Raw genomic sequence first — 27,500 nt, 5'->3', positions numbered from 1 at the left:
ACGGTAAAATACACCTCTTAATCTGCATTTCTGCTCAGTATTTTAATGTAACTAAATGTTAACAGGACTAATAAAGTTTTGACTTACAATTCAAATACAAGTTTCTTGTTTATTTAGGACGTACACTCTTAAAAATGATGATTATTCATTGTTTTTAAAGCATATTATCACGAAATAATCTTGTTATCCAATTAGGTTTACATGCTAGGTTAAAAGGTTCTCCTTTTTTGGCCGTTATTTTTAGGTGTTCGTTTCTTTTGGTTTTATATTTTCCATTGTTGCTTCAAACTGTAAGTGTCTGGGGAACCTTTGCAAACATTTCTTGACTTTTACAGCGCTGCTTTTATAGGAAAGCGACCCGCTATTCACAGCGCCTCAGCTCCGATACACAGTCAAGTTCAAGTGCGTGGGAGTTGCTGCGTCATCACGGCCCTGCGTTTCTATTGGCTGATGAAGTTGCGTCCGACTCCACCGCTTCGCGGCTTTTCTTTTCGCGCCCGGCAGAGGGCGCGATTTGTTTCTCCTGTTGCGCCTCTCCTCATCTGTCTCTCCGGTCTGATATAGCATTGGGAGGTCTGATTCCGTTTATTGAATCGGTTCGTTCGAACGATTCGTTCCAGTTGCGTTATTACTAACGTTTTTTGAGGTATTACTTACGTTTTTGGTTGTAAAACCGCTGTTTTCGATTACTGATATACCGTTATGTCGTTAATACGATTATCTTCATCTTTAGTTTGCGAAATATTCGATTGTTTTAAAGGAGGCGACTTGTGGTACTTTTAATGTAAGTTTGGTTTGAATTGAAAAAGCGAAAAACACAAACAAAAACGATTTCTGATTCATTAGCAGTTGATTTATCTAAGAAACCGCGAGTTTGTATGTTTTGTTGAACCTCCTCAGCGAATGATTCACAAACCCGAATCAGTTCGAGTGAATCATTTAAAAGATTCGGTTCAACAGAACGATTCGTACGTGAATCGGACATCACTTGTCTGATGAACTGAAACTCCCCGGGAGAGACCGAGGGAGGAAGATGGCGGCCACTGACCGTTCCCGGTCCGAAGCGGCAAAGCAGCGAAGGCAGGATCAGCTGCAGCGGTGGCAGGGCTCTGAGACGGACCGGACCGGGGCGGAGGCGAGGAGCCAGTCCTCCGCTCCCGGAAACCGACGGGCCAGGGTGCGCTTCGCCCAGGGCGCTGTGTTCATGGCCGCCTGCTCCGCCGGGGACCGGGAGGAGGTGGCGGAGCTCCTGCGACAGGGAGCAGATATCAACCACGCCAATGTAGACGGGCTGACGGCGCTGCATCAGGTACCCGGAGCTTGTCTGATTGTTTACACTCAAGTTTGACTCGGTTTCGAAACTTTTACGAAGGTTCACAAACTTTTCTCGGCGCCGTTTTCAACTTGTGGGTCGATGACAAGCAGTGATGTCTGGATGATAACAGGGGAAAACTGTTAAATATATAGTTTATAGTTGATGAAATTTTAGAAATGTCATGTCTGAGTTTTTTTCATACATTTTGAAAAACAAATTTAATACACAAAAGACGTTTAAAATATCAGTGATGTAAGTATCAAGTAAAAAGTAGTGAAATACTAAAACAAATGGGTGTGTACTCAGTTTAATTGTTGTTTTTAAACATATTTAAGTCAAACTAGAAGTATTTTTAGAGGTTACTCCAAGCTGACCCAAACAAAAGATGGCTTTTCATAAAGAAGTCATAATATGTAATATTGTTAATCCTTAAACTTGACTATGGACTAAAGGGGTCCTTCTGTTTTAGGGGTTTATTGTCACATGACAAGGAAAAAAAAGTTTCCTGTATGTTGGTTACACCACACTGACTTTGATTAGGCAACAAAATAAACAAAATTTGTGCTTGTTTTGAAAGACGTAACGTTAAAAAAAAATCCAAACTGCTGCTGACAACATTTTTTTGTTTTCGTTTAATAAGACGCTATTCTTCGACCAGTTACACCACCTAGACACTTTTATGAAAAATACATAAATAAATAAATGAAAGAAGATAATCGTGACTTTTTACCTCACAATTCTGATTTTATTTTTCACAATTAATATGAAATATGTATTCTCAGTTCTTAAAAGAAAGTCTGAAGATTGTAAGATATAAACTTGCAATTGTGGGGAAAAAGTCAAAATTGTGAGATAAAAAGTTGTAATTACCGTTTTAGTTTAATTTAGAGATGTAAACAAAAAAGAAAGTGAATTTTGGGAGATAGTTACAGCACCTAGACATTTTTATGGAAAATAAATACATAAAAACGATAATTGTGACTTTTTTTTTTAACCTCAAAATTTTGAGTTCCTCACAATTAATATAAAATGTATACTCCCAGTTCTTAGAAGAAAGTCTAAATTGTGAGGGGAAAAGTTAAAATTGTGAGATAAAAAGTTGTAATTACCGTTTTTGTTTTTTATTCAGAGATGGAAACAAAAAAGAACCAGAATTTTGGGTGATTTCAATTCAGAATTCTGAAAAAATAAATCAGAATTTGAGTTTTTTTACTTCTTTCTGAAATTCTGATTTTTTCCCCCCAGGATTCTAAGTTTACTCATCATAGTTGTGTGTTTAAGTTGTGCTTTTATTTTATTGATTTAAGTTGCAGTCTTATTTTTATTTATTCTCTCGTTGAAAGAGGTTTTCATACATTTTTTTTAACCTAAAGCTTCACAAAAAAATAACCAAAAAATCATTCAGATTCACAAATTAAAACTTGACTCAAATGTTAGTTGTAGAAAAGATATATTTAAGCCTCTCTCGTATAATTCAAAATGTATTTTTGGTCATAATAGATTCTGACAAAAAAAAATATCGTTCTTGATCTATATACAATGTATCAAACATGCTAACATGCAAACTTTTAAATGCCCAAAGCGTAGAATTTCATTGGCTGGTTTAGGCCCAAAGTCTGACACTTTTGCTTATGTACTATTATAATATCACAAACTGTATTTGCAGGACATACTTAGTTTTAGAGGTCGTGTTTTGTGCTAAGGCCAGTTTTCATTTAATAAGACATCTTTGGCTAGTTTCACCACCTAGACATTTTTATGAAAAAAAAAAAAAGATAATTGTGACCTTTTTACCTCACAATTCTGAGTTTCTCGCAGTTAATATAAAGTGCATATACTCCCAATTCTTAGAAGAATGTCTGTAATTACCTTTTTTATTTTTTATTCAGAGATGGAAACCAAAAAAGACAGAATTTTGGCAGATTTAAATTCAGAATTCTGAAAAAATAAATCAGAATTTTAAATTTACTTATCGTAGTTGTGTGTTTAAGTTGCGGTTTTATTTTATCAATATAAGTTGCTGTCTTATTTTTATTTATTATAAACAGACTTTCATGCATTTTTAACCTAAAGCTGCACAAAAAATAAAAAAGTCACTCAAATTCACAAATGAAAACACGTCATAGAAAAGGTGTATTCAAGTTTCTTTCGTATAATTGTAAACATTTTTGATCATAATAGATCATGACTAAAAAAATAAGCATTACTGATCCATATACAATGTATCAAACATGCTAATAAGCATGTTCATTATAACATACTTTAAGTGGTGCTTCGAAGCTAAAGTGACTTTAAAACTTGCAAACTGTACAAACTTTTATGTGCCCAATGCCCAAAGTCTAGATTTGCATTGGCTGTTTTAGGCCCAAAGTCTGACTTCTTCTGTGTTTTTATACTATTATAATAGAGGTGCTTGTTTTGCGCTAGCGCCAGTTGTTAGGTTGCCTTGGTGGTGTGGTTTTGCTTCTGGACTAGAATAGTTGTGTTCCTGTGGCGCAGATGAATCTGGACTCTCTGTAGTTGTTTGCAAGAGGTTCTTGCAGTACCAGCGTAGCCGCTGTTGTTTTAATGACGTCCAGGGAGTGTCTTGGGCCTGTCGCGGCTGTCACGTTTAATGTGGCTACTGCCCACTTCTGACTCCACCGTACCAGCATCCAGACTAAACTGGCATAGCAAGACTTTCCTCATATCTTCAGAGCTGCTTCAGAGAATGGCTGGAATTCACGTCGGCCCTTTTCATTCTGTGTTTGTTTTGTTTTGTGCCTTTTTTCCCTTTCTTCCTCTCAGCTGTGCATTTTGTTTTTTAAATTACATGTTTAGGAGGGGTTATTGTTGTCTCAGCCTTTTGTTTCGACAGTAAGGTTCTCCTCAGAAAGCAGCTAATCCTGATCTAGAGCTTTAAATGAGGAAAAAGCCTGAGAAATGACAGTATGTTTGAGGTTATGTGGATGTCTGTCTTGAATCTATTATAACAAGCTTCTGTTGAGGAGAGACGCTCAGAAAAACTGCAGAAGGTTTTGCTCAAATCCACTCTAGGCTTGAAAAAATATGAAGTGCATGCTTTTTTTCATGCAGACTGGTGGTCATGTGGATACAGTAGCGAGAGCAGCTATTGGCTGGCGCTCTGCTGATGTCATGAATGCGTTTGTAGGAAGCTCAGATTGAAGTCGTTTGATGTCAGGGCTTCACCGGTATGCTGAAGTTCAGTGGAAGAGCGGCTTTGAATCTCACATGAGCTCTACTTAATGAATGTAGTCACCTGTGCTTGCCTGCTTTATTTAATCTAACGCAGAACCTGGAATGTGTTCAAGTCATATTTCTATGGAAGCCCATTTCCGTCACAGGATTAAAAAAAAAAAAAAAAAAAAAAGGCATTTATGACTGAGAATGCAACTGCAGGATGTTTTTTTGAGTTTAAGTCTTGCAGTTCTGACTTTTTGCTCTCCTAGAATTCAGACTTTATATCTCTAAATTGTGAGATAGAAAATTACAATTTGGTAGCATTTATTTATTTATTTATTTAGCAATAATAAATCAGATTTTGCTAATGGTTTGCTATAATATATATACATAATACATACATATCATTTTAATTATATTTCTATGTTAAATTATGTAAATTGAGCCTTTTTTTAGGACCTTTTAGCATTATTTTTACAACTTAAGCACGTTTTCTCTCAAGTTTTTATTTCCATAGTGCAAGAAAAATTGACAAAATATGTTGCAAAGTATTCATACGTCATGCCAGTCTATATTGTACTGCAGTTAATTTATTATTTTTTATAAATTAATAATTATTAATGAATTACAATGATTTTAACTATGTAAATATACCAAAATAATTATGAATTAACAAATAATTAATTATAAAAATATTTGTTTAGGTTTTTTGTTTAATTTATATATAAAGGTTAATTTGTAATCATTGTATATAATTTTAGTAATTTAATTACCAGTCAGAAGTTTTTGAACAGTACGATTTTTAATGGTTTTTAAAGAAGTCTCTTTTGCTCACCAAGTCTGCATTTATTTGATCCAAAGTACAGCAAAAAAATTGAAATATTTGTATTATTTAAAATAACAGTTTTCTGTTTGAATGTATTTTAAAATGTAATTTATTCTTGTGATTTTAAAGCTGAATTTTTAGCATCATTACTCCAGTCACATGATCCTTCAGAAATCATTGTAATATTCTGATTTGCTGTTAAAAAAAACATTTATTATTGTTATTATTATTATTATTATTATTATGTTGAAAACAGCTGAATAGAATTTTTTCAGGTTTCTTTGATGAATAGAAAGTTCAGAAGAACAGCATTTATCTGAAATGGAAATCTTTTCTAACATTATAAATGTCTTTATCATCACTTTTGATCAATTTTAAAGCATCCTTGCTTAATAAAAGTATTAATTTCTCTTAATTTCTAATAGAAAAATTCTATTAATATTCAAATAGAAAGCAGTTATTTTAAATAGTAAAAATATTTCAGAATTATACTGTTTTTGCTGCACTTTGGATCAAACGCAAGCTTGGTGAGCAGAACAGAAAAACCTTTTAAAAAATCTTACTGGTATTGTATAAAATTAAATTTTGTAGATGGATACTGTAGATCTATAGGTTTTATCACTTCAACTATAAGAAATGTTAAATGTTTATGTTAGCTTTTATGACATGACAGAAATACTCTAGTAGTCACAATCTGAGTGTGTTTCTGTCAGCGTATCTTAGTGTGTGTGCTCTGTTTTGTCATGACAAGAATATGCAGAATTTTACGAGAGCATAAAATCAAATGAAACCACAGTTACTTGATTACTTGCACTGTTACTCTGACTGACATTAGCCTGGGAACACACAGCGTGCTGTGTTGTGTGTGTGTGTGTGTGTGTGTGTGTGTGTGTTTGGCTCTGGACAGAATCAGTGTCATATCCTGTCAAAGTCACTGTTTTGGCCTCTACACACACACAGACACACAAACACATCCCCTCCGTCGCAGATAGAGTTACAGCGATGGTTTACCTTCTAATGGTCCTAAAGTAAACAGCCGTTCGGTACACAGAAGGACGGGCAGGACGGAGGATTGTGAGCAGCAGATCAGAAGAAAGACCAGCCTGAGTCAGTCCTTGGCATTTATATTTTGCATTATTTCAGCAATGCAGTTGTTAGTATTTTCAAAATGTGTCATAATTTATGAAAAGTATAGGGTTTTTGTGCCAGGTTTGTGCTTTGTTTAATGAAAACGTGTAATGTATACTAAAACACTTACATAACCAGTTGAATTTCCATATTAATAAATGTCACATACTACATTTTGGAAAGTCTGGATGCTGCTTGTCCTGGTTCATATGCATTTTCATATTTATAAAATGAAGAGTTCTGGTCCTAAATTCTGATCTTTCTAGTTTAATTATATTACTAATATTATATTTATTATTTATTATATATTTATTATATTTATTTAATATTATATATTTATTATAATTATTATAGTTATATTAATTATTATTATTTATATTTATATTTGTCATTTAGCATAGATGCAAAACTATATAAGTTTTTATTGATAAGTAAATAATTATTTTCATTTTATAGCTTCTGACCAATAAATGGTAGATATTAAAAATGTGCACTTTTTTTTCCAAACAAACAAATAAATAAATAAAGGGTTAAATCTGTCCTGTAATTTAGTTCTATGCCTTAAAATGTATAATTTCTTCTGTATAATTAAAATAGTTTTTCTTAATATTTTTAATTAGTTTTTATTTTATATATTTTCCATTTCACTTTAATTTTAGTTTTAGTAATTTATGTATTTTTAATTTTTTAATAAGTAATTTTTTTTTTTATATTTTCAGTTTTATTTTATTTCAAGTAATGAAAATGGTTTCAGTTTTAATTAACTGTAATTACCCTAGTACATTCATTTTCATATTTATAGTATGCATTTATTTTAATAATTGTTGCATGTGTGATGTTGCACTTTCGCTGTTCATATTATATTTTATTTAGGTATATTAATTATTATTATCTGTATAAAAAATTTTTTATATTTATATTCCTGTTAAAATGGATGCAAAATATGTTTTTATTGATGATAATATGAATGTGTTTTATCCATATTATAGCTTCTGACCAATTAATGGTAGATATAAAAAAATTACGCTACACCTTTAAAGTTATACATATTTTAGTGTTTCTTAATATTTTCAATCAGTTTTTATTTTTTATATATATATATATTTATGTCTGTAAAGTTTTTATAAATTTTTTATTACAATTATTTGTTATTTTAGTAAATAAAAAACAAAAACTTGTTTTTAATAAAAAAGCAAAAATAAAGTTTTTACTTTTATTTTTAACTTTGTTTTTCATTTTTATTTTTTTTTAACCATAATTACTCCAGTACATTCAGTTTCATATTTATAGTATGTATTTATTTAAATAGTTGTTGCATGTTTGATGATGCTTTGTCACTGCTTGTATTATATTTTATTTAGTTATATTAATTCTTGTTATTTGTATTTATATTTTCGTATTGATATTCCTTTTAGTAGGGATGCAAAAATATGTTTTTATTGATAAGTGATATACCTTCTGACCAATAAATGGTAGATATTAAAAATGTATTTATTTTTGTCCAAAAATAAATATTAAAATAAATAAATAAAGGGTTAAATTTATCATGTAGTCTTGTGCTACACCTTTCAAGTTAAATATATTTTAGTATCATTATAGTGTTTCTTAATATTTTTAATCAGTTTTTCTTTTATATTTTCCATATTTTGTCATTTTATGTTTTTAATTTTTAGTAGTTTTTAAACATTTATTTGTCCATATAGTTTTTAGTACATTTTTTTATTGCAATTAGTTATTTTAGTAAATAAAAATAAAAACTTGTTTTAATAAAAAGTAAAAATAAGGTTTAAAAAATATTTTTATATTTTAATAATCATTTTTATTTTATTTCAAGTAATGAAAATGGTTTCAGTTTTTATTAACCATAATGACCCTATTACAATCATTTTCATATTTATATGCGCATTTATTTGAATAATTGTTGCATGTCTGATGATGCTGTGTCACTGCTTGTATTATATTTTTAGTTATATTAATAATTATTATTTGTATTTATATTTTTCATATTGATATTCCTGTTAGTATGAATGCAAAAATATATCAGTTTTTATTGACAAGTAAGTAGTTATTTTCATATTATAGCTTCTGACCAGTAAATGGTAGATATTAAAAATGCACACTTTTTGTCCAATAATATAAAAAAAATGGTTTAATTTATCCTGAAATATAACGTTTAATTTATCCTGTAATATTGTGCTACACCTATAGTATCGTTATAGTGTTTAATATTTTGAATCAGTTTTTAGTAATTAGTTTTAGTAATTTAGTTGTTTTTGTTTTTAAAATATATTTATGTCTATATAATTATTACATTTTAATTGCAGTTAGTTATTTTAATAAATAAAAAAACACTTTTTAAAAATAAAAAGAGAAAATAAAGTTTTTAAAAAAAAAAAAAAAAGTATTTCGGTCAACATTTTTATTTTATTTCAAGTAATGAAAATCCTGTCAGTTTCTGTTAACTATAATTACCCTATTCACATTCATATTTACAGTAAGTATTTATTTTAAAAATCATTGCACGTGTGGTGATGCTCTGTTGCTGCTCATCATGATCTCTGTCCTGTTGTCCCGTTGTTGCTCGGTAACGGGAATTAAATATAGTCAGTGCTCTTTGAGTTTTTCCATGCCTTCCATCCAAAGGCTTTCTCTCTCTGTCGTTCTCCAGTGAGCGCATGGAAAACATTCTTCATGCAGTACAAGCGGCTGTTGTCATAGGCAAAGGCCAGTCGCTCTCTGACTCACACACAGACACACACACACACACACATACATACATACACTCAATCAGTGACCCCGTCGAGAACTTCACACCTTCTCCATACAGAAGGTTCCCAGTGTTCCTCAGAAACCCACACAAACACACACAATGAGGAAGGGGTCATAAACAGAGCAGCCTTCTGTTCTCCTGCACACAGAGAGCAGAGCGAGTGCAGCGTACGTGGAAATTTCTATAGGCACTCCTCTGGGAGCTGCTCGTTTTGCCTTTTAGGCCTTTTTTTCCTTTTGCAAACCTCTTGGCGTCACATGTTTTATCAGTGGTTAAATCACTGTAGCATGTGGCCTGTCTGCTGTTTGCACTAGCATAATGCTTGGTGCTTCTTACAGACATGTTTGACAATTTACTTGATTTAAAGTAGATTAACAATGCGAAAGCTGTGCTACAACGTACTAACAAACAGTGTTTTAGTTACATAGATATCATAAATTATAAATATGGTAGTTAATATAAATAACAATACAATTAAAATGTGGCCTCTTAAATAGCTGGAATGTTGATGGCTACTTCTGGTTAGTAACTTTATACACTACGATTCAAAAGCTTGAATGAAGTCTCTTCTGCTCACCAAGGCTGCATTTATGTGCTGGAAAATACAGTAAAACAATGTTGTTAAATGTGAACTGATTTCTATTTTGATTTTTAAAATGTAATTTATTTCAGTGATCGAAGCTGATTTTTCAGCATCATTGCTCCAGTCTTCAGTGTAACGTGGTCCTTCAAAAATCATTCAGATATGCTGATTTGCTGCTTATTGAAAATAGCTGCTGAATATTTTTGTGGAAACAGTGATACATTGTTGTTTTTTCCCCAAAAGAACAGCATTTGCTTGAATCTTTTGTAATTTTATGAATGTCTTTACTATCAAAAAAATCTAATATTTGAATGGTTTAATGGTTCTTTATTTCTTCATTCATTTACCTTGCATTACTTGCTTAACTTGCTGACATAATTTACTTTACTTAGTTAATAAATTCAACCTACTTAGTTAATGTACTTCTTTAATAAATTCAGCTGACTTTAATTACTTTATTGACTCAGGTCAGACTGGCTGTCCAGTTAATTACTTAACTTTACTTAGTAACTTTACTTACTAACTCAGGTCAAGTTGACTGTTCAGTTACTTTACTTACGTATTTACTAACTCATGTCAGGTTGACTGTTCAGTTATTTACTTTACTTACTGGGTTACATTACTAATTCAGGTCTGACTGTTCAGTTTATTTAATTAGTTACGTAGTTATTTAACTTACTCAGGTCAGGTTGACTATTCAGTTACTTTACTTAGTTACTTGGTTAGTTTACTTACTCAGGTCAGGTTGACTGTTCAGTTACTTACTTTACTTAGTTCCATTACTAACTCAGGTCTGACTGTTACGTTTGTTACTTTCATTCATTAGTTACTTAGTTACTTTACTTACTAACTCAGGTCAGGTTGACTATTCAGTTATTTTACTTGGCTACTCGGTTACTTTATTTACTAACTGTTCAGTTACTTAGTTATATTACTTGCTTTACTAACTCAAGTCAGGTTGACTGCAGTTACTTTACTTAGTTACTTAGTTACTTTACTTACTTACTCAGTTCAGGTTGACTGTTCAGTTACTTAATTATTTAGTTACTTTACTAACTCAGGTCAGGTTGACTTCAAATACTTAGTTAAATAGTTTACTTACTAACTCAGGTCAGGTTGACTGTTCAGTTACTTTACTTAGTTACTTGGTTACTTTACTAACTCATGTCAGGTTGAATGTTCAGTTATTTACTTTCAGGCATGAAAATCCCTCACCTTTCGGCGAAATTCGCCGTTTTGAAGCCAAAACAGGTGACCCACGTGAATCGTGTAAATCCGATGAGAAATTCTTTTTGAGGGGGTGGGGGTGGGGGTGGGGTCTTGGATGGTATTTATTGATTAATTAAAACTTAATATAAAGTGGATTTGAGCCATTTCAAATCGTATTTTCAATGGAGCCGCGCAGTTTAAAATCCAAAGCAGAAATGTTTTTGTAACTGACAGCGCCTTCATGGTTGCCTAGTAACAGCAGACGCTACAGAAGCGCAAACGCCCAAGTGCTTTGAAATTGGTGGAGGAAGTGATGCGCCTCGCGTTTTCCACGCGTTTTTAGATGCTTCATGTGAACGTACCCTTAAGAGAGTAAGTTACATTTAATGCTAAAGTATCGTTAACACTAATACAAACATTATTTTTGCAGTATGCGTGTGTTAGGGCAGAACGATGCAGCTCTATTTCATATGTCTTTAGACAAATGTCAATACAGTATTTTTTCAGAACCTGTGCTTGGCTTATTACTCCATTCAACTTATTTGGCTACTGTAAAATTAATAGCAAATAGCATTTGTGGTTGATGGTATGTTTTTCGATAATGGTAGAAAACACTTATTAGGTTGATTTCTTTGCCCAAAAAAACAAACAAACAAAAAACTTGGCTGTCAATCATGATGGAAGAATAAATAAGTTAAGTTACAGCATGTCCCCTAATGAGGCCGTAATATTTATTCTGTGGGAGTCCCCCCACCTCCCGGCCTCATCAGAGGCCACATCACCCCTCGAGCACCCTTCTCACCTTTTTCACCCCTGACCCATTTTCATGCCTGTACTTTACTTAGTTACATTACTAACTCAGGTCTGACTGGTCAGTTTCTTACTTTATTTTATTAGTTACTTAGTTACTTTACTTACTCATTGTTCAGTTACTTTACTTAGTTACTTAGTTACTTTACTTACTAACTGTTAAGTTAGTTATATTACTTGCTTTATTAACTCAAGTCAGGTTGACTGTTCAGTTACTTACTTTGCTTACTTAATTACTTTACTTACTAACTGAGGTCAGGTTGACTGTTCATATATGTAGTTAAATAGTTTACTTACTAACTCAGTTCAGGTTGACTGTTCAGTTACTTACTTTATATACTTAGTTACTTAGTTACTTTACTTATTAACTCTGTTTAGGTTGACTGTTCAGTTACTTACTTTACTTAGTTACTTTTACTTTACTAACTCAGGTCAGGTTGACTGTCGAGTTACTTACTTTACTTAGTTACTTTACTTACTCAGGCCAGTTACTTATTTTACTTACTCACTTACTTTGCTTACTTAGTTACTTGGGTTACGTACCTTACTTAGTTACTTTACTTACTAATTCAGGTCAGTTTACCATTCAGTTACTTACTTTACTTACTTACATTACTTTTCTTACTAACTCAGGCCAGTTACTTATTTTACTTACTCACTTACTTTGCTTACTTAGTTACTTAGGTTACTTACCTTACTTAGTTACTTGACTAACTCCGGCTAGTTTACCATTCAGTTACTAAATTTACTTAGTCACTTTCTTTACTTAGTTACTTACCTTACTTAGATATTTGACTTACATTACTTAGTTACTTTACTTACTAACTCGGGTCAGTTTACCATTCAATTACTTGATTTACTTACTCCCTTACTTACATTACTTAGTTACTTAGGTTGACTGCACTAAACTTGAACAGAAAAATTAGCACCAAATACAACAATCTAAACAACTTCATTTATTTCATAAAACTTTGAGCGTATTCATAATCACTAGTAAAGTTGGTGTACTTAAGACTACAATTATGATTAAACTCTGACTCAGATGGACTTTTTCTCAAATTTGACATGGATTCGGACATTTTGGACTCATTTTGGACAATTTAGGAGAATTTTACTCATTTCATTTCAATTTAAATTTTTCATTGAAATGAACTGATTTGTAAATTGAATCAAAACTGACAGAGACAACCTAAATGTGTACACTCATCACCTCAGCTTTCCTAATACAGTTTGGTGTCATAACATGGTGTTGTAGTATTCAGACCTGCTACACCGCTGCTAACAAAATAGCTTGTTATTGGAAAAGCTACAGTATTTTGAAAACACATGAGCTACTAGTAAAAAATGTAGTTGAGTCATTACTGCTGCTGCTTTTAGGACGTTACTGCTCATCGCTGATTACAACCTGCACATGTACAGTATGTGTACAGTAACACATCCATCATGTAAACGCTTCACTGACTAATTATTGTTTTGCCTGCAGCCAATGGCAGCTGTGTTTGACTGAAACTCTAGGGACATAAAAACATATTTCCCATGATGCAACATGACACTGGCACCAGTGGTGTTGTAAAGATTGACGTCACTAGCAAAGTCATGATAATTGTCAATAGAGTTATTCAAACCGAGTACTCAGCTGATAAGAGTGATGCATCACTTTGTGCTCATTCATTTACACGTTATGCGTAATCTAAGGTCAAAGGTTAAGGGCAGTGTCTTATGCTTGAAAAATACATGTACAGACTTGAAGATGAATGATTTATTAGTAGGGATGTAATAAGGTTATTATAGTTAACTACGACTGAAACAATACAAAAACTGATGTTGATTTTAGTATTGAGAATGTGTTTTTCCAAACAAAGTGTTTTTATCAGATTTATTATTAGCCTTAACATAAATTTTTTACATTTTTACATTTTTTCACAAGAGAATCTGAGTGGTAAACTTACATAACCATGTCATTTTCAGCCAGAACAGTTATTTTATAGAGTTAATCTTTGTTATTATTCATATTTACATTGATTAAACTCATTTTCTCGTTCTGTCCTCAGGCCTGTATTGATGAAAACGCAGATATGGTTCAGTTTCTGGTGGAGAGCGGCAGTGACGTGAACAGAGGAGACAATGAGGGCTGGACGCCCCTCCACGCCGCGGCCTCCTGCGGCTTCATCCAGATCGCAAAGTCAGTAACTCTTGATTTAGAGTACTGATAATATGGAATGTTTATGTTCTGTGTGCTTTAATCTTTAGTCAGATTCTATTGGAATCTTCTGGAAGTAGAGTCATGACTGTTCGAAGTTTACCATTGCAACAATGTCATTTTTGTTTTCTTCTTAACTGTTGCAGGTACTTGATCGAACACGGCGCTCATGTGGGAGCCGTGAACAGCGAGGGTGAACTTCCTGTGGACGTCGCCACTGAGGACGCCATGGGGAGGTTGCTTAAAGGAGAGATTAAAAAACAGGGTGAGAGATTCAAAACCTAGAGGAAGAGAAAGATGACGGAGTGAAAGGGGGAATTTGAGACTGTAAAAAGACAGAGACATTGCCATTAAAGCTATTTAAAAAATTGTAAATAAAATAAACATGAAAATGTAAACCTAAAAAACTTAAATGATAATAAAAAAGGATTCCTTGGCAACTAGCTGAAATAAATATGTTAAAGCTAAATAGAAATATTTAAAAAAAAAAAAAAAAAAAGAAAAGAAAAGACAAGAGCACCTAACAAAATGACTAAAATTAAATATTATATTGAAATATTACAATAAATGCTACTTCAAGATATTAATGAATACTATAATAGTATATACACTACCAGTCAAAAGTTTTTGAATAGTAAGATTTTTAATGTTTTTTTGTTTTTTTTAAAGAAGTCTCTTCTGTTCACCAAGCCTGTATTTATTTGATCTGAAGTACAGCAAAAACAGTAGCGGTTATGAAATATTTTTACTGTTTAAAATAACTGTTTTCTATTTTAATGTTTTTTAAAATTAATTAATTTATTCCTGTGATTTCGAAGCTGAATTTTTATCTTCATTACTCCAGTCACATGATTCTTTGGAAATCATTCTAATATTCTGATTTGCTGCTCAAAAACATTTATTATTATTAAGTTGAAAACAGATTTTTTTTTTTTCAGGTTTCTTTGATGAATAAAAAGTTCAAAAGAACAGCATTTATTTGAAATAGAAATCTATTGTAACACTATAAATGTCTTTATCATCACTTTTTATCAATAAAAACATTCATTTCTATCATTTCTTTTCCTAAAAAATAAAAACATTATATTGACTCCAAGCTTTTGAATGGTATAGTATAGTATGTTACAAAAGCATTTTATTTCAGATAAATGCTGATCTTTGGATCTTTCTATTCATCAAAGAATCCTGAAAGTAATGTACTGTCAGCTGTTTTAAATATTGATAATAATAAATGTTTCTTGACCAGCAATATCAGCATATTAGAATGATTTCTGAAGGATCACGTGACACTGAAGACTGGAGTAATGATGCTGCACACTGCATTTTCTGCGTAGCATTAATTTATCCTGACAGTAAAGGACGGCCTACTCTTCTGTCAGTCATTCATGCTAAACTTTACCGACTGCATAATTGTGTTCATAAACAATTTTCTGATAAAAAAACAAACAAAAAACTACTTAAAAACTACTACTTTTTTTTGTGCAAAAATATAATTTCTTTATAATTCAGATATCAAACTGCGACATTCCTTTAAAGAATTTTCTTAAACTCTCCATCTGTCTGATCGTGACCTGCTGTGCTTGATCCCATTAAAACCTTAGTTGACACACAAGCGCTTACAGAAGCTCATTGTAGATGTGTGTGCGTGTTTATAGGATGTTTGGTTTTAACAGTAACAGCATGTGAATTTCCCACATCAAAAACTTAATTAAAAACACTGGAGCTGCGCAAGGATTTTATAAACTTCCTCCTGCAGCTCATTAGATGTGATTGGTTTTGTGGATGTGGGTGTGTCTTTGTGTCCTGGAAGGAATAGTTCACCCAAAGGTGAAAATGTGCTAATAATTTACTCATCCTGAGGCCATCCAAGATGTAGATGAGTTTGTTTCTTCATTTTTCGGATTTGGAGAAATGTAGCGTTGCATCACTTGCTCACCAATGGATGTGAATGGGTGCCGTCAGAATGAGAGTCCAAACAACTGATAAAAACATGACAATAATCCACACCACTCTAGTCCATCAGTTAACATTTTGGTAGATTAAAAGCTACGTGTTTGTAAGAAACAAATCCATCATTAAAACGTTTTAACTTTAAATGGTCTCTTCTGGCCAAAATATGACTCCGTAATCTACAATATCGCTTTCTCCAGTGAAAAAGTCGTCTTGGTTGAATGTACTCACCCATAAGCCATCCAAAATGTAGATGAGTTTATTTCTTCATCAGATTTGGAAAATTTAGCATTGCATCACTTGCTCACCAATGGATGTGAATGGGTGCCATCAGAATGAGAGCCCAAACAACTGATTAAAACATCACAATAATCCAACCACTCTAGTTCATCAGTTAACATCTTGGTAGATGAAAAGCTGCGTGTTTGTAAGAAACAAATCCATCGTTAAAATGTTTTAACTTTAAGTTGTTGCTTCTGGCCAAAATGTGACTTCGTAATCCATAATATGGCTTTCTTCAGTGAAAATGTCATCTTGTTTGAATGTACTCCCCCTCAGGCCATCCAAGATGTAGATGAGTTTATTTCTTCATCAGATTTGGAGAAATGTAGCATTACATCACTTGCTCACCAATGGATGTGAATGGGTGCCGTCAGAATGAGAATCCAGACAGCTGATAAAAACATCACAGTAATCCACAAGTAATCCACACCACTCCAGTTCATTGGTTAACATCTTGTGAAGCAAAAATTAGTGTTTGTAAGAAAAAAAATCCTTGAACAACACATTTTAACTTCAAACCGTTGCTAAAATGTGAGTTCTCTATCCATAACTTTGCTTCCTCCAGTAAAAAAGCCATCTTATCTGAATCAGGAAAGAAATATGCACTGTTTACAAGCCAAAATAGTTCTTAACAAATATGTGGGTGGATTTTGATGTGACAAGACAACATGAGATGGACTTTTTTTTTACTGGAGGAAGTATTATTATGGATTATGGACTTTTGGCTGAAAGTGACAATTTGAAGTTAAAACATCTTAATGGTGAATTTGCTTCTTACAAACATGCAGCTTTTTACTTCACAAGATGTTAATTGATGTACTGGATTGGTTGTGGATTATTGTGATGTGTTTATCAGCTGTTTGGACTCTCATTTTGACGGCACCCATTCACTGTAGAGGATGCGTTGGTGAGCAAGTGATGCAATGCTGCATTTCTCCAAATCTGTTTCCGTGAAGAACCAAACAGAGACTTTTTAAACATCATTGTTCCTTAAACCACCTGTTATGTGTCATATACTGAAACTTTCTTTGAATTTTATGACTTTTGAATAATTTTTCAGGCATTGATGTGGATCAAGCCAGGAGAGAGGAAGAGAGAGTGATGCTCCAGGATGCCATGGCCGTGTTGGCAGGAAGTGGCTCTCTGGTGCCTCATCCGAACACTCAGGCCACGGCGCTGCATGTCGCTGCTGCTAAAGGATACATTGAGGTGTTAAAGTAAGTGATATTTACTCAATATCCTAATAATCTCTGGCATAAAATAATTTATCATTTTGACCCATGCAATGTTTTGTTGGCTATTGCTACAAATATACCCATGCTACTTATGACTGGTTTTGTGTTTTTCTGCTCACCAGGGTGCTGTTGAAGTGTGGGATAGACGTGGACAGTCGGGACAGTGATGGCTGGACGGCTTTCCACGCGGCGGCTCACTGGGGACAGGAAGAGGCCTGCAATCTTCTGGCTGAACACATGTGTGACATGAATGCTGTCAATAATGTGGTACGCTGGTCTGTTATCATCCTAAAGGTGTTTATTTTACAATAATGACTAGCTGAGTGTACGTTATGGTGCCTGTACATGGCTACTTATAAAATGAGTGAAGAAATGGATGTAAATGTGACCAATCACAATCAATTGAATTTTAAGATATTGTGCGTTTGTGTATCACAGGGCCAAACTCCACTCGACGTAGCCGATGAGAACATCGTTGATAATTTGGAAGAACTGCAGAAGAAGCAGAATGCTGTAAGTTTTGCTTGTGTTTATATGTCCGCTATCTTATCACCTCTTTGGTTTGTGTTCAAAGAGCGCTTTCACTTTGAGCAAATGAGCAGATAGCTTTGCCGCATGACAGTCCCAAAAACAACAGCGTTTGTCTGCTATGTGGAGCCGACATTATTAAACACATCTCCGTCCGTGCTTGAAAGAACTTTGCATTCGGTATGAGGATCTTTCAAGGAAGTGTGTGCAGTTAAGGTTGAATGCATCAGTGGTGTGTTTATTAGGAATTTCACAGTCAAAAATGCGTTGGACCTTGTTTGAGATATCAGCTTATCAGCGTTAATGGCTCTATTAATGCATAAGCACGTCCTACTTTATAGCTAGTTGCGGCTTGGTTTGACAGGTGAGCAATTTTAAAGAACTGAATCTCACAACTGAAAAAAAATAAATAAATAATAAGTGTATATAAATAATAATATAAATAATAAGTGTATACGAATACGCGTATCGTTACACCCCTATATATATATATATATATATATATATATATATATATATTAGGGGTGTAACGATACGCGTATTCGTATTGAACCGTTCGGTACGAGGCTTTCGGTTCGGTACGCATTACGAACCGAACAATTCAGAAAAATACTTTTATATTTGAAAAAAATAAAAGAGAATAAAGTGTGTAATATAGCCGCTTTTCTACTATCGCGCCGAACGGTTCTTATAACGGTCAGGTATGGTTCCAGTTGTGTTTCCACCTGAGCCTGGTACGGCACGGCACGATTACAAACTGTTCTCGGCCCGGAATTCATAGCTCATGCATTAATACTGTCAATAAATGTGTTAGTTTTCAGAAAGGTTTTACCTTCTGTGTTTGTCTCCGTTGGCATGCATATCCCCTCAGCATTTGTTGGTAACGTTGTACCTGTCGTCGCCTTCTGTTTATTTTATTTTTTGCGTTGTTTATAGTTGTGTCCTTTTTTTCTGTTATTTAACGAAGTCCCAAAAACAGAAATATCTGATCATATCTCTGTTTATATTACAATTGCATTAACAAGGCAACGACTAAGGCATTTGTATTTACATTCCAAAGAGTTCCGTTATCGGCTCCACAGTGGAAAATGAAACCGTATCCGTGCTGACTAGCCCGGATCGGCACGGAACGGAACGGTTAAGCGAAGTGGAAAAGCGGCTATTAAATTCCTGCTTTGTACAGAAAAACAAAAGCCCAAATAGAGAACCAGTTGGCCGAAGCACCAGCGATTGCTCTGATAACAGACAGCTGGACGTCTTTCTATTAGTTTATAACTACTACAATATTACATTAATTTTTTTTTTATCAGGAGCTTTTTGGTTTTGGTTATAAAGGAGGTTTTGTTTTATATGCTGCTAAAAAGAAACCCCAGAAGATGGGTGAAGAATAGCTCCATCATTGTTTAAAGTAAATGAAAAAAACAAGATCATACTTTTTTGATGTTTTAATAAATAAAAAAGTGAAAAAAATCAAAGGAATTATCTGGTTTTTTTTTTTTTTTTTTTTTTTGCTGTATCGAAAACATACCAAACCGTGACACCACTGTGTCGTATCGAACCGAACCGTGATTTTTGTGAACCGTTACACCCCTAATATATATATATATATATATATATATAGATAGATAGATAGATAGATAGATAGATAGATAGTAGGTACGACCTTCACGGTTCAATACTCGCTTGTGAATTGCGGTTTTTCGGTTTTGCATTTAAATATCTTCCTTGTTTTATTTCTCTCTCGGAATTTGCTGTATGTGCGCCAGCGATTTCACGTGCTGAAATGAGGAAACACTTCCCCGAATATATTTGTAAAAGCAACACATGCAGAGTATCTTCCCTTCTAATGACATGCAATGATAAGGCTTTCTAAACCTGTTGTCCAACAAGAGTTATAAAAACAAAACATTAGAACTTGTTTTTAATTCTCAACATCAGTCGAGTGTTTGAAATAACTTCCTTATATGATCTGCTGTGGATTCTTACCACAGAATGAGGCAGACGATAAATTCTATACTCATATTCAATGTATGTAGATTAGCAATAGCTTATGAATACACGAGATGGCTTGAAGAACACAGATAAACCATATATTAACGTTTCATCATTCAAAACGTTTAGGGTTATATCTTTTTTATCCAGTCACAGACTCACCGCAATAGCGATGCCTTTATCCACATTAGAGAAGCTGGAACGGAACGTAATCAGCGCTACTACTTTGACGCATATGTGGATTTACTGCACGAGGGCGCCCTCTAGCGTCCAATTTGAATGAAACCCATTCTATTTTGCTTAAAAATCGAAAAAATAAAACCTCTCTCTCAAAAAAAAAAAAGCAGACATACACTAAACCATGCTTTTTTTCAATGTATAGAGGTTTAAGGGAGTATTTTGTTAATTTGTTGCAAAAAAAAACCTGAACCGAACTGAACCGAAAACCGCGGATAAAAACCGAGATACGTATTGAACCATGGACTAACTGTATTGTTGCATCCCTAATAGATAGATAGATAGATAGATAGATATAGAATTAATTTTCTTCATGCAGAATATACTAATTATGCTAATTATATACTAATTATCAAAGAAGTTAAAAATCCTAACCTTTAAGTGAATCTCACAAGGTCAGAATTGAGATTATATATATTTTTTCAAATAATAATAAAATATTACTATTATTATTAATATATACATGTAAAATGCACTTATGCTCCATTTTCTTAATGCAGAATATAATCTATGTATTTTTTATTTTGTCATGATATGTGACTTTGACATATTTTGACAGTTCCTGTGAAATTTACTGTAAACATTTGAACCATGAAATTTACAGTAAAATAAATAGATTTTGTATTGTGCTGATGGTAATAAAATAATCAGTAAAAATACCCAATCATTCCTGTGGCTATATTTAAAAATTGTAATGATTTTACTTAAATTTTGGATTGAAAAAATATATTGTGTAAATAGAATGTAATGTAATGTAATGTAATGTAATGTAATGTAATATAATATAATATAATATAATATAATATAAGCAGTGTTTTTTTTAGTAGAAGTATAGTTTTTGTTAATATTTTGAATGTTTTTGTATTAAAATACACAAATTTTTATTTTATTTTTAACTTAAATAAAATTAAATAAATAATTAAATTAATTTATTGATTTATTTTTATTACTTTTTATTTCACTTTACCTTTAATTATTTTGGTAGATCAAGTACAGAGAAATGTTGAAAATGAGAAATATATATGTGTATGCATATTATCATTATAAATTCAAATATAATAATAATAACAATAATAATAATACTAATACTAATAATAATAATAATATTTATTATTATTATCATTAATATTATTAATATATAAATGTAAAAAGGCATTTTGGTTTTGTGGTGATATATGACTTTACAGTGAGATAATCATCATCGAATTAATGAATTGCATTGTAAAAATATGAGAAATTATAAATTAAATACTGAAGAAATAAAATGCAAACTAGCACTGTAATAAATATACTATTATTATTAATAATAATAATAAAATATTTGAATATATAAAAGTAGAAATGTAAATTTGCTTTAGGCAGAATTTTTTTTCCTTTTGATTTTGTGTTGATATATGACTTGATATTTGATATGACATTCTTGACTCTTTCTGTCAGATTTACCTTTATTTATGCTAAAATAAAAAGATGAGGGATAGTTATGGTTGAATTAATGATGAGTTGTCAAGAGCTGTTGTTGATGTTTTTATCTCCTGAAGATGCGTTCAGAGAAACAGAAGATCCAGACGCCCGTCATTGAGACCAGCCCACCTGTTTCCATGGCGCCAGCTCGCCCTCGCAGGTAACGTCACATACGGTGTCCCATTACGTATCACTTCCTGTGTGACAAAACCCAGAAAACCCAGATTTTTTTTTAGTAATGAAGCAAATCATTAAATCAGAGTTTTGAATCAAAAACTGATTCATTAATAAATATTGGATTTTTCGCTCAGCCCTAGTTATATAACATGACATATTCTGAGCTGTCACTGATTTGTTGATTTTTATGTCCCTTACAGGACGTCCATCTCTCGTATGAGCAGTAAAGAGAAGATCACTCTGCATGAGCGAGAGAAACATGCTCCGCCCACACTCCAGACTCCGCCCACAGAAGAGGATGAAGACGAGTCGACGCGCACAGCAGGCCAATCCAAACCCTCCAGCAGCTCCAGTTCAGAGGAAGAGAGCGAATCAGAAAGTGACGCAGAGTCAGGTGACCAAACCCCGCCCATTTTTTTCTAGAAATCAAAAATCACATTAGCTAACTGATGATTTTATCTGTATCTTTTTAGAAAAAGCCAAAACTCGAGAAATGATCAACAACTTGAACAACAAACGAAATGCAGCGTCCGTAGCAAGCTCTGTGACCAACACTGCCCTTAACCAGGTTAAAAAGGTGACCAGACAACTGATGATGTCTAAAAACTTGCTCAAAGCATTCAGTTTTCTGAAAAGTCAGATTTTATTTTATTTTATTTTATAATTATTTTATTTTATTTTTATTTTTTTTTTCTTTAGAGCTTGAATGTCCAAAACAATTTGACAAATTTCTGGCTTTCCATATGAACTTATTGATGTTGATTTTTTTTTTTTTTCCCTCTGTAGTACAGAGTGATAATATATGCTAAAATAGTAATGAATCATAAACTAAAGGCCAATTCAGCAGACAAAAATTATAATTTGAGTGGCTGATAATAATAACATTTTTAGTAATAAAACCCAATCATTGTAATATAGCTGTAGCTATATTTAAAAATTATAATGGTTTTATTTATTTTTGGAGTAAAAGAAATATATTTTTTTCAATATATATATTTTAATAATAATATTGTAATAGTATTGTTAATTTTAACTGAAGTTTTAGTAATTTTGTTAGTGGTCTTTTTTTTTTTTTTTTTTTTTTTTTTTTTAACTATATCTGGTTTCTATATATCTTAGTTTCTACATATCTGTGTAGTTTTTATTAATTTTTTTTGCAGTTTTAACTTTATTTTAGTTCATCAAGTTAAGCTAAATGAAAATGAAATGTGAAATGCTGCTTTGATTTGATCTGGAAAAAAGTGTAATTAATTTATTAATTTAATTATTATGAAAATATTTTTTTGTTTTACTTTTAATTAACTATAATAAGCCTTGTAAGACTTATATAACTATATTAAGCCTTCAAGGTAATATAATACATATACCATAGTATAATAAAATGTAATCTTTATATCATTCTTTAGATACTATTATAATTTTTCTTTCTTTATTTTGAATGTTTTTGTTTTAAAATTGTTTCAATTTTTACTTTAATTTCAACTAAAGTTTTAGTTTTAGTCTTTTTTTTTATTAGTTTTTAATATGTCTATATAGTTTTTAAGAATTTTTGTTTTAGTTTTTAGTTATATTTTAGTTCAAGTTAAACTAAATGAAAATGAGAAAAGCGGCTTTGGCAACTACCTGAAAAATTTTTTTATTTAGAATTTGTTTTTTTTTTTTTTTTTTTTTCATTAACTATAATAAGCCTTATAAGACTTATATAACTATATTAAGCTTATAAAATAACAACCACCCAGCCCCTAATAATAATAATAGGTAAATTGATATGTACAGTATTTGAATGTATTTTCAAATATATAATGTAATGTGATGTAATGTAATATAATATAATGGTGTGCGTTCTGCTTGTAGGCCGAACCCGTCCGGACCTCGGTGACAGAGGCTCCAGGTTCCTGGAGAACGTCTTTGCGTAAAGCAGGAAGTTCTGTGACACTGGGCTCGGCCGGGGCCTCTGATCCAGTCAGCGAGGCCCTCAAGGACGCCGAAACTAAACTGGGAATGACACGCTCTGCATCCAGTCCCAGACTGAGCTCTGAATCTGACAATAAGGTAACACATATATACTATATAGATACTGTATGCACTGTATGAGTGGACAGTATGACCAAAATCTTGACATTAAATCACAGAAATGATCTGTCACTGTAATTATATCAACAAATGGAGAATCCAACAAAAAGATGATTTATATATTAAATAACCATGTGGTAAGGCCTATTGTTGGACAGTTCACTGAATTAAAAAAAATGACAAATTGTTGTACCTTTTTATTTGGAACTTGAATGCAAACCAAAATATATAACAAGATAAATATGTCATATACACTTTTGTAAGATTAAAAAAATAAAAACTGTTTCTAAGCAACAATGCATTAAAGTGATCAAAAGTGACAGTAGAGAGATTTATAGTGTTTCAAATTTCAGATAAATGCTGTTCTAATACTTTTGAGGCCTGCAAGTATTAAAAGTGCAAAAAATTGCAAACTGAACTGACACTGAAGACTGGATTAACGATGATGAAAATTCAGCTTTGCGTCACAGGAATAAATTATATTTAAAATATATTAAAATAGAAAACAGTTATTTTGAATTATAGTAATATTTTACAATATTACTGTTTTTACTATATTTTGACCATTTTTTTTACCCTTTAAAAAAAAAAATAGAAAATGGTTATTTTAAATTGTAGTAATATTTTACAATATTACTGTTTTTACTGTATTTTGACCATTTTTTACCCCCCTTTTTAAATTAAAATAGAAAATGGTTATTTTAAATTACAGCAGTATTTCACAATATTACTGTATTTACTGTATTTTGACCATTATTTTACCCTTTTTTACAAAAATTAAAATAGTAAATGGTTATTTTAAATTATACTAATATTTCACAATATTACAGTTTTTACTGTACTGTACTATTTTTGACCAATTTGTTTATCCTTTTCCTTTTTTAAGAACTTTTAAAGTATAAAAAAAAATCAAATAGAAAACTGTTATTTTGAATTATAGTTATACTTCACAATATTATTGTTTTTACCAATATTTTACCATTTTTCGTTCAAAACCTTTTAAAAGTATAAAAAAATCCAAATAGAAAGTAGATATAAAGGTATAAATTATATAGGTATAAATTATAATAATATTTCACAATATTACTGTTTTTACTTTGTTTGTTTTTTTTTACCAATATTTTACCATTTTTCATTCAAAAACTTTTAAAAATATAAAAAAAATCCAAATAGAAAATAGATATAAAGGTATAAATTATAATAATATTTCACAATATTACTGTTTTTATTACTGCATATTACTGCATTTTTTACCCTTTTTCTTTTAAGGAACCTTTAAAAGTATTAAAAAATTCTAATAGAAAACAGTTATTTTAAATTATAGTAATATTTCACAATATTAGTGTAATTACTGTATTTTTGACCATATATTTTTTGTTTTTCAAAAACTTTTAAAATATGTGACTTAATTGCTTTTTAATTATTTAGAATGAAAAAGTCAATAAAACAGTTAAACTAATATTACAAAATAGATAACTGCATTAAATATAAATAAGTCTGTTCTGCTCATCAAGCCTGCATTTATTTGATCCAAAGTACAGCAAAAGCAGTAAAATTTTGAAATTTTTACTATTTAAAATAACTCTTTTCTATTTGAATATATATATATATATATATATATATATACATACACATATATATATATGTATGTATATGTATGTATGTATGTGTGTATATATATATATATATATATATATACTTTAAAATTTAATTTATTCCTGTGATCAGAGCTGAATGTTCAGCAAACAGTTTAGAAAACAGTTATTTTAAATGGTAAAAATATTTAGAAATGTACTGTTTTTGCTGTATTTTGGATCAACTAAATGCAGGCTTGGTGGGCAGGAGAATTAAAAAAAAAAAAAAAAAAAAAAAACATTAAAAATCTTACTGTTCAAAAACTTTTGACCGGTAGTGTATTAATGTGTACATTTCTTTTATTTTATTTTATTTTATTTATTTATTTTATTTATTATTTCCTGTGTTCAGGAGCCCAGGTTGGCCCGTGTTCAGCCAACTCCATCCAGACGCCTTTTCAGCATCAGTGACACCAGCACTAACCCCGACACCTCCAGCAGGTGAGAGACACAGGAAGCACAGACTATTTCCTGTTTTGAGATTTTGTAACCTCATCCATCCTCCTGTGTGTTCGTAGCTTGTTGAGCCGCAGCTCTTCATATACGCGCCGATTGAACAGCCAGTCCGCCGGTGATGTGTCCGCTCAGAACCCCTCGTTACCTCGCAGCTCATCTTATGGCAGGAAACTTGACGACCCCTCAGTGACCTCTGTAACCACGGCAACCTCTGGACTGAGTCGCCTCAATAATCTAGTGGCTCAGAGGTGCGTGTGTCTCTGATTGTGTGTGATTTGGCCGTGTCTCTTTTGCATTCGTATGATCTGGTGTGTTTTTCGCAGGTCGGCTCAGGAAGAGGCAGAAAAGAAGGACCCAGTCTCGAATTCTGTAACCACGACAACCACATCAGGCGAGCCAGAGACCAAACAGAGACGCAAGTGAGTGTGTGATGATTTTCACAAGACAGATAATAAACCTCTTTCCTGCTGGAAAAAACACATCAGACTAGCCTGAGGCCAACGTGAGATGACTTTTGACCTGTGTACTTTCTTTGCATCCAAAATCGATTAATCGCGATTAATCACATCCAAAATAAAAGGTTATGTTTACATAACATGTGTGTGCTGTGCATATTATGTATATATAAATATTTACACGTATATATGTATTTATATTTATATATGATTTGTTATATATAAATATATATTTCATTTATTTCTTAAATATATACTTGTATGTGTCTGTATTTATATTTACATGTAAATATACTCAGCATATGCACGTTATGTAAACACAAACTTTTATTTTGCATGCGGTTGACAGCACTTATATATATTTGATCATTTTCATTATTTTATTTCCATTACTTTATATTAATTTATGTTATTTATATATACATGTAGAAATATTTATTTCAATTTGTTTAATATTTATTTTTATTTTTTATTTTATATTCTATAAAATATTAAATTATAAATATTTATAATTTATTTTATATTTATGTTTTATTTCATTTTAATTAAATTAAATTTAAGCTATCTACATTTAATAGTAATTTATAATAATAGTCAGTTTAAAATAAAATAAAATAAAACCTTTTTAAAATATTTCTATTTCAACTAAATGAAATAGAAATACCGGGAAAAAAAAAATAGAAAAAAAATGAAAATATTGAAAAAAATTAACTCACAGTAATTAATAAAACATTGTTGTTTTATTTTTTATATATATAATGATTTAATTTTAAATAAATTAAAATTGAATTAAAATTTCATTTCAATTAAATTAAATAACAGTAACCAGTTTAAGAGTTAAAAAAATAAAACAAATTAAAAATGTTAAAAAAAAAAGATTATATAAAAAAAAAAGATATATATATATATATATACATACATACATTATTTTTATATATATATATATATATGTGTGTGTGTGTGTGTGTGTGTACATTGATTTGGCAACTAATACTGAAG

The 27,500-nt window shown here is 31.5% G+C and overlaps 1 protein-coding gene across 2 annotated transcripts in view; it reads left to right on the top strand.

Moving 5' to 3' along the window:
• The first annotated feature begins 971 nt into the window (after positions 1 to 971).
• zmp:0000001167 (protein phosphatase 1 regulatory subunit 12A) overlaps positions 972 to 27,500 on the top strand; it is a 36,578-nt gene continuing 10,049 nt past the window's right edge. The window contains exons 1-13 of one of the 2 annotated variants that reach the window (XM_051099108.1): positions 972 to 1,309; positions 13,873 to 14,003; positions 14,168 to 14,286; positions 17,314 to 17,470; positions 17,611 to 17,755; positions 17,927 to 18,001; positions 21,784 to 21,866; positions 22,084 to 22,277; positions 22,357 to 22,460; positions 23,738 to 23,935; positions 25,943 to 26,031; positions 26,109 to 26,294; positions 26,370 to 26,465. In XM_051099108.1, the coding sequence (XP_050955065.1) occupies positions 1,034 to 1,309; positions 13,873 to 14,003; positions 14,168 to 14,286; positions 17,314 to 17,470; positions 17,611 to 17,755; positions 17,927 to 18,001; positions 21,784 to 21,866; positions 22,084 to 22,277; positions 22,357 to 22,460; positions 23,738 to 23,935; positions 25,943 to 26,031; positions 26,109 to 26,294; positions 26,370 to 26,465 (1,853 nt within the window). In that variant the 5' untranslated portion in view covers positions 972 to 1,033. Of the gene's footprint in view, positions 1,310 to 6,326; positions 6,429 to 13,872; positions 14,004 to 14,167; positions 14,287 to 17,313; positions 17,471 to 17,610; positions 17,756 to 17,926; positions 18,002 to 21,783; positions 21,867 to 22,083; positions 22,278 to 22,356; positions 22,461 to 23,737; positions 23,936 to 25,942; positions 26,032 to 26,108; positions 26,295 to 26,369; positions 26,466 to 27,500 lie in introns of those variants that run through there. The other variant, XM_051099110.1, reaches the window with a different exon arrangement.

Source organism: Labeo rohita, chromosome 25 (genome assembly GCF_022985175.1).
Source record: "Labeo rohita strain BAU-BD-2019 chromosome 25, IGBB_LRoh.1.0, whole genome shotgun sequence".
Lineage (NCBI taxonomy): Eukaryota > Metazoa > Chordata > Actinopteri > Cypriniformes > Cyprinidae > Labeo > Labeo rohita.
The sequence above is the reverse complement of the archived record's forward strand: the minus strand, read 5'-3'. Positions and strand labels throughout refer to the sequence as shown.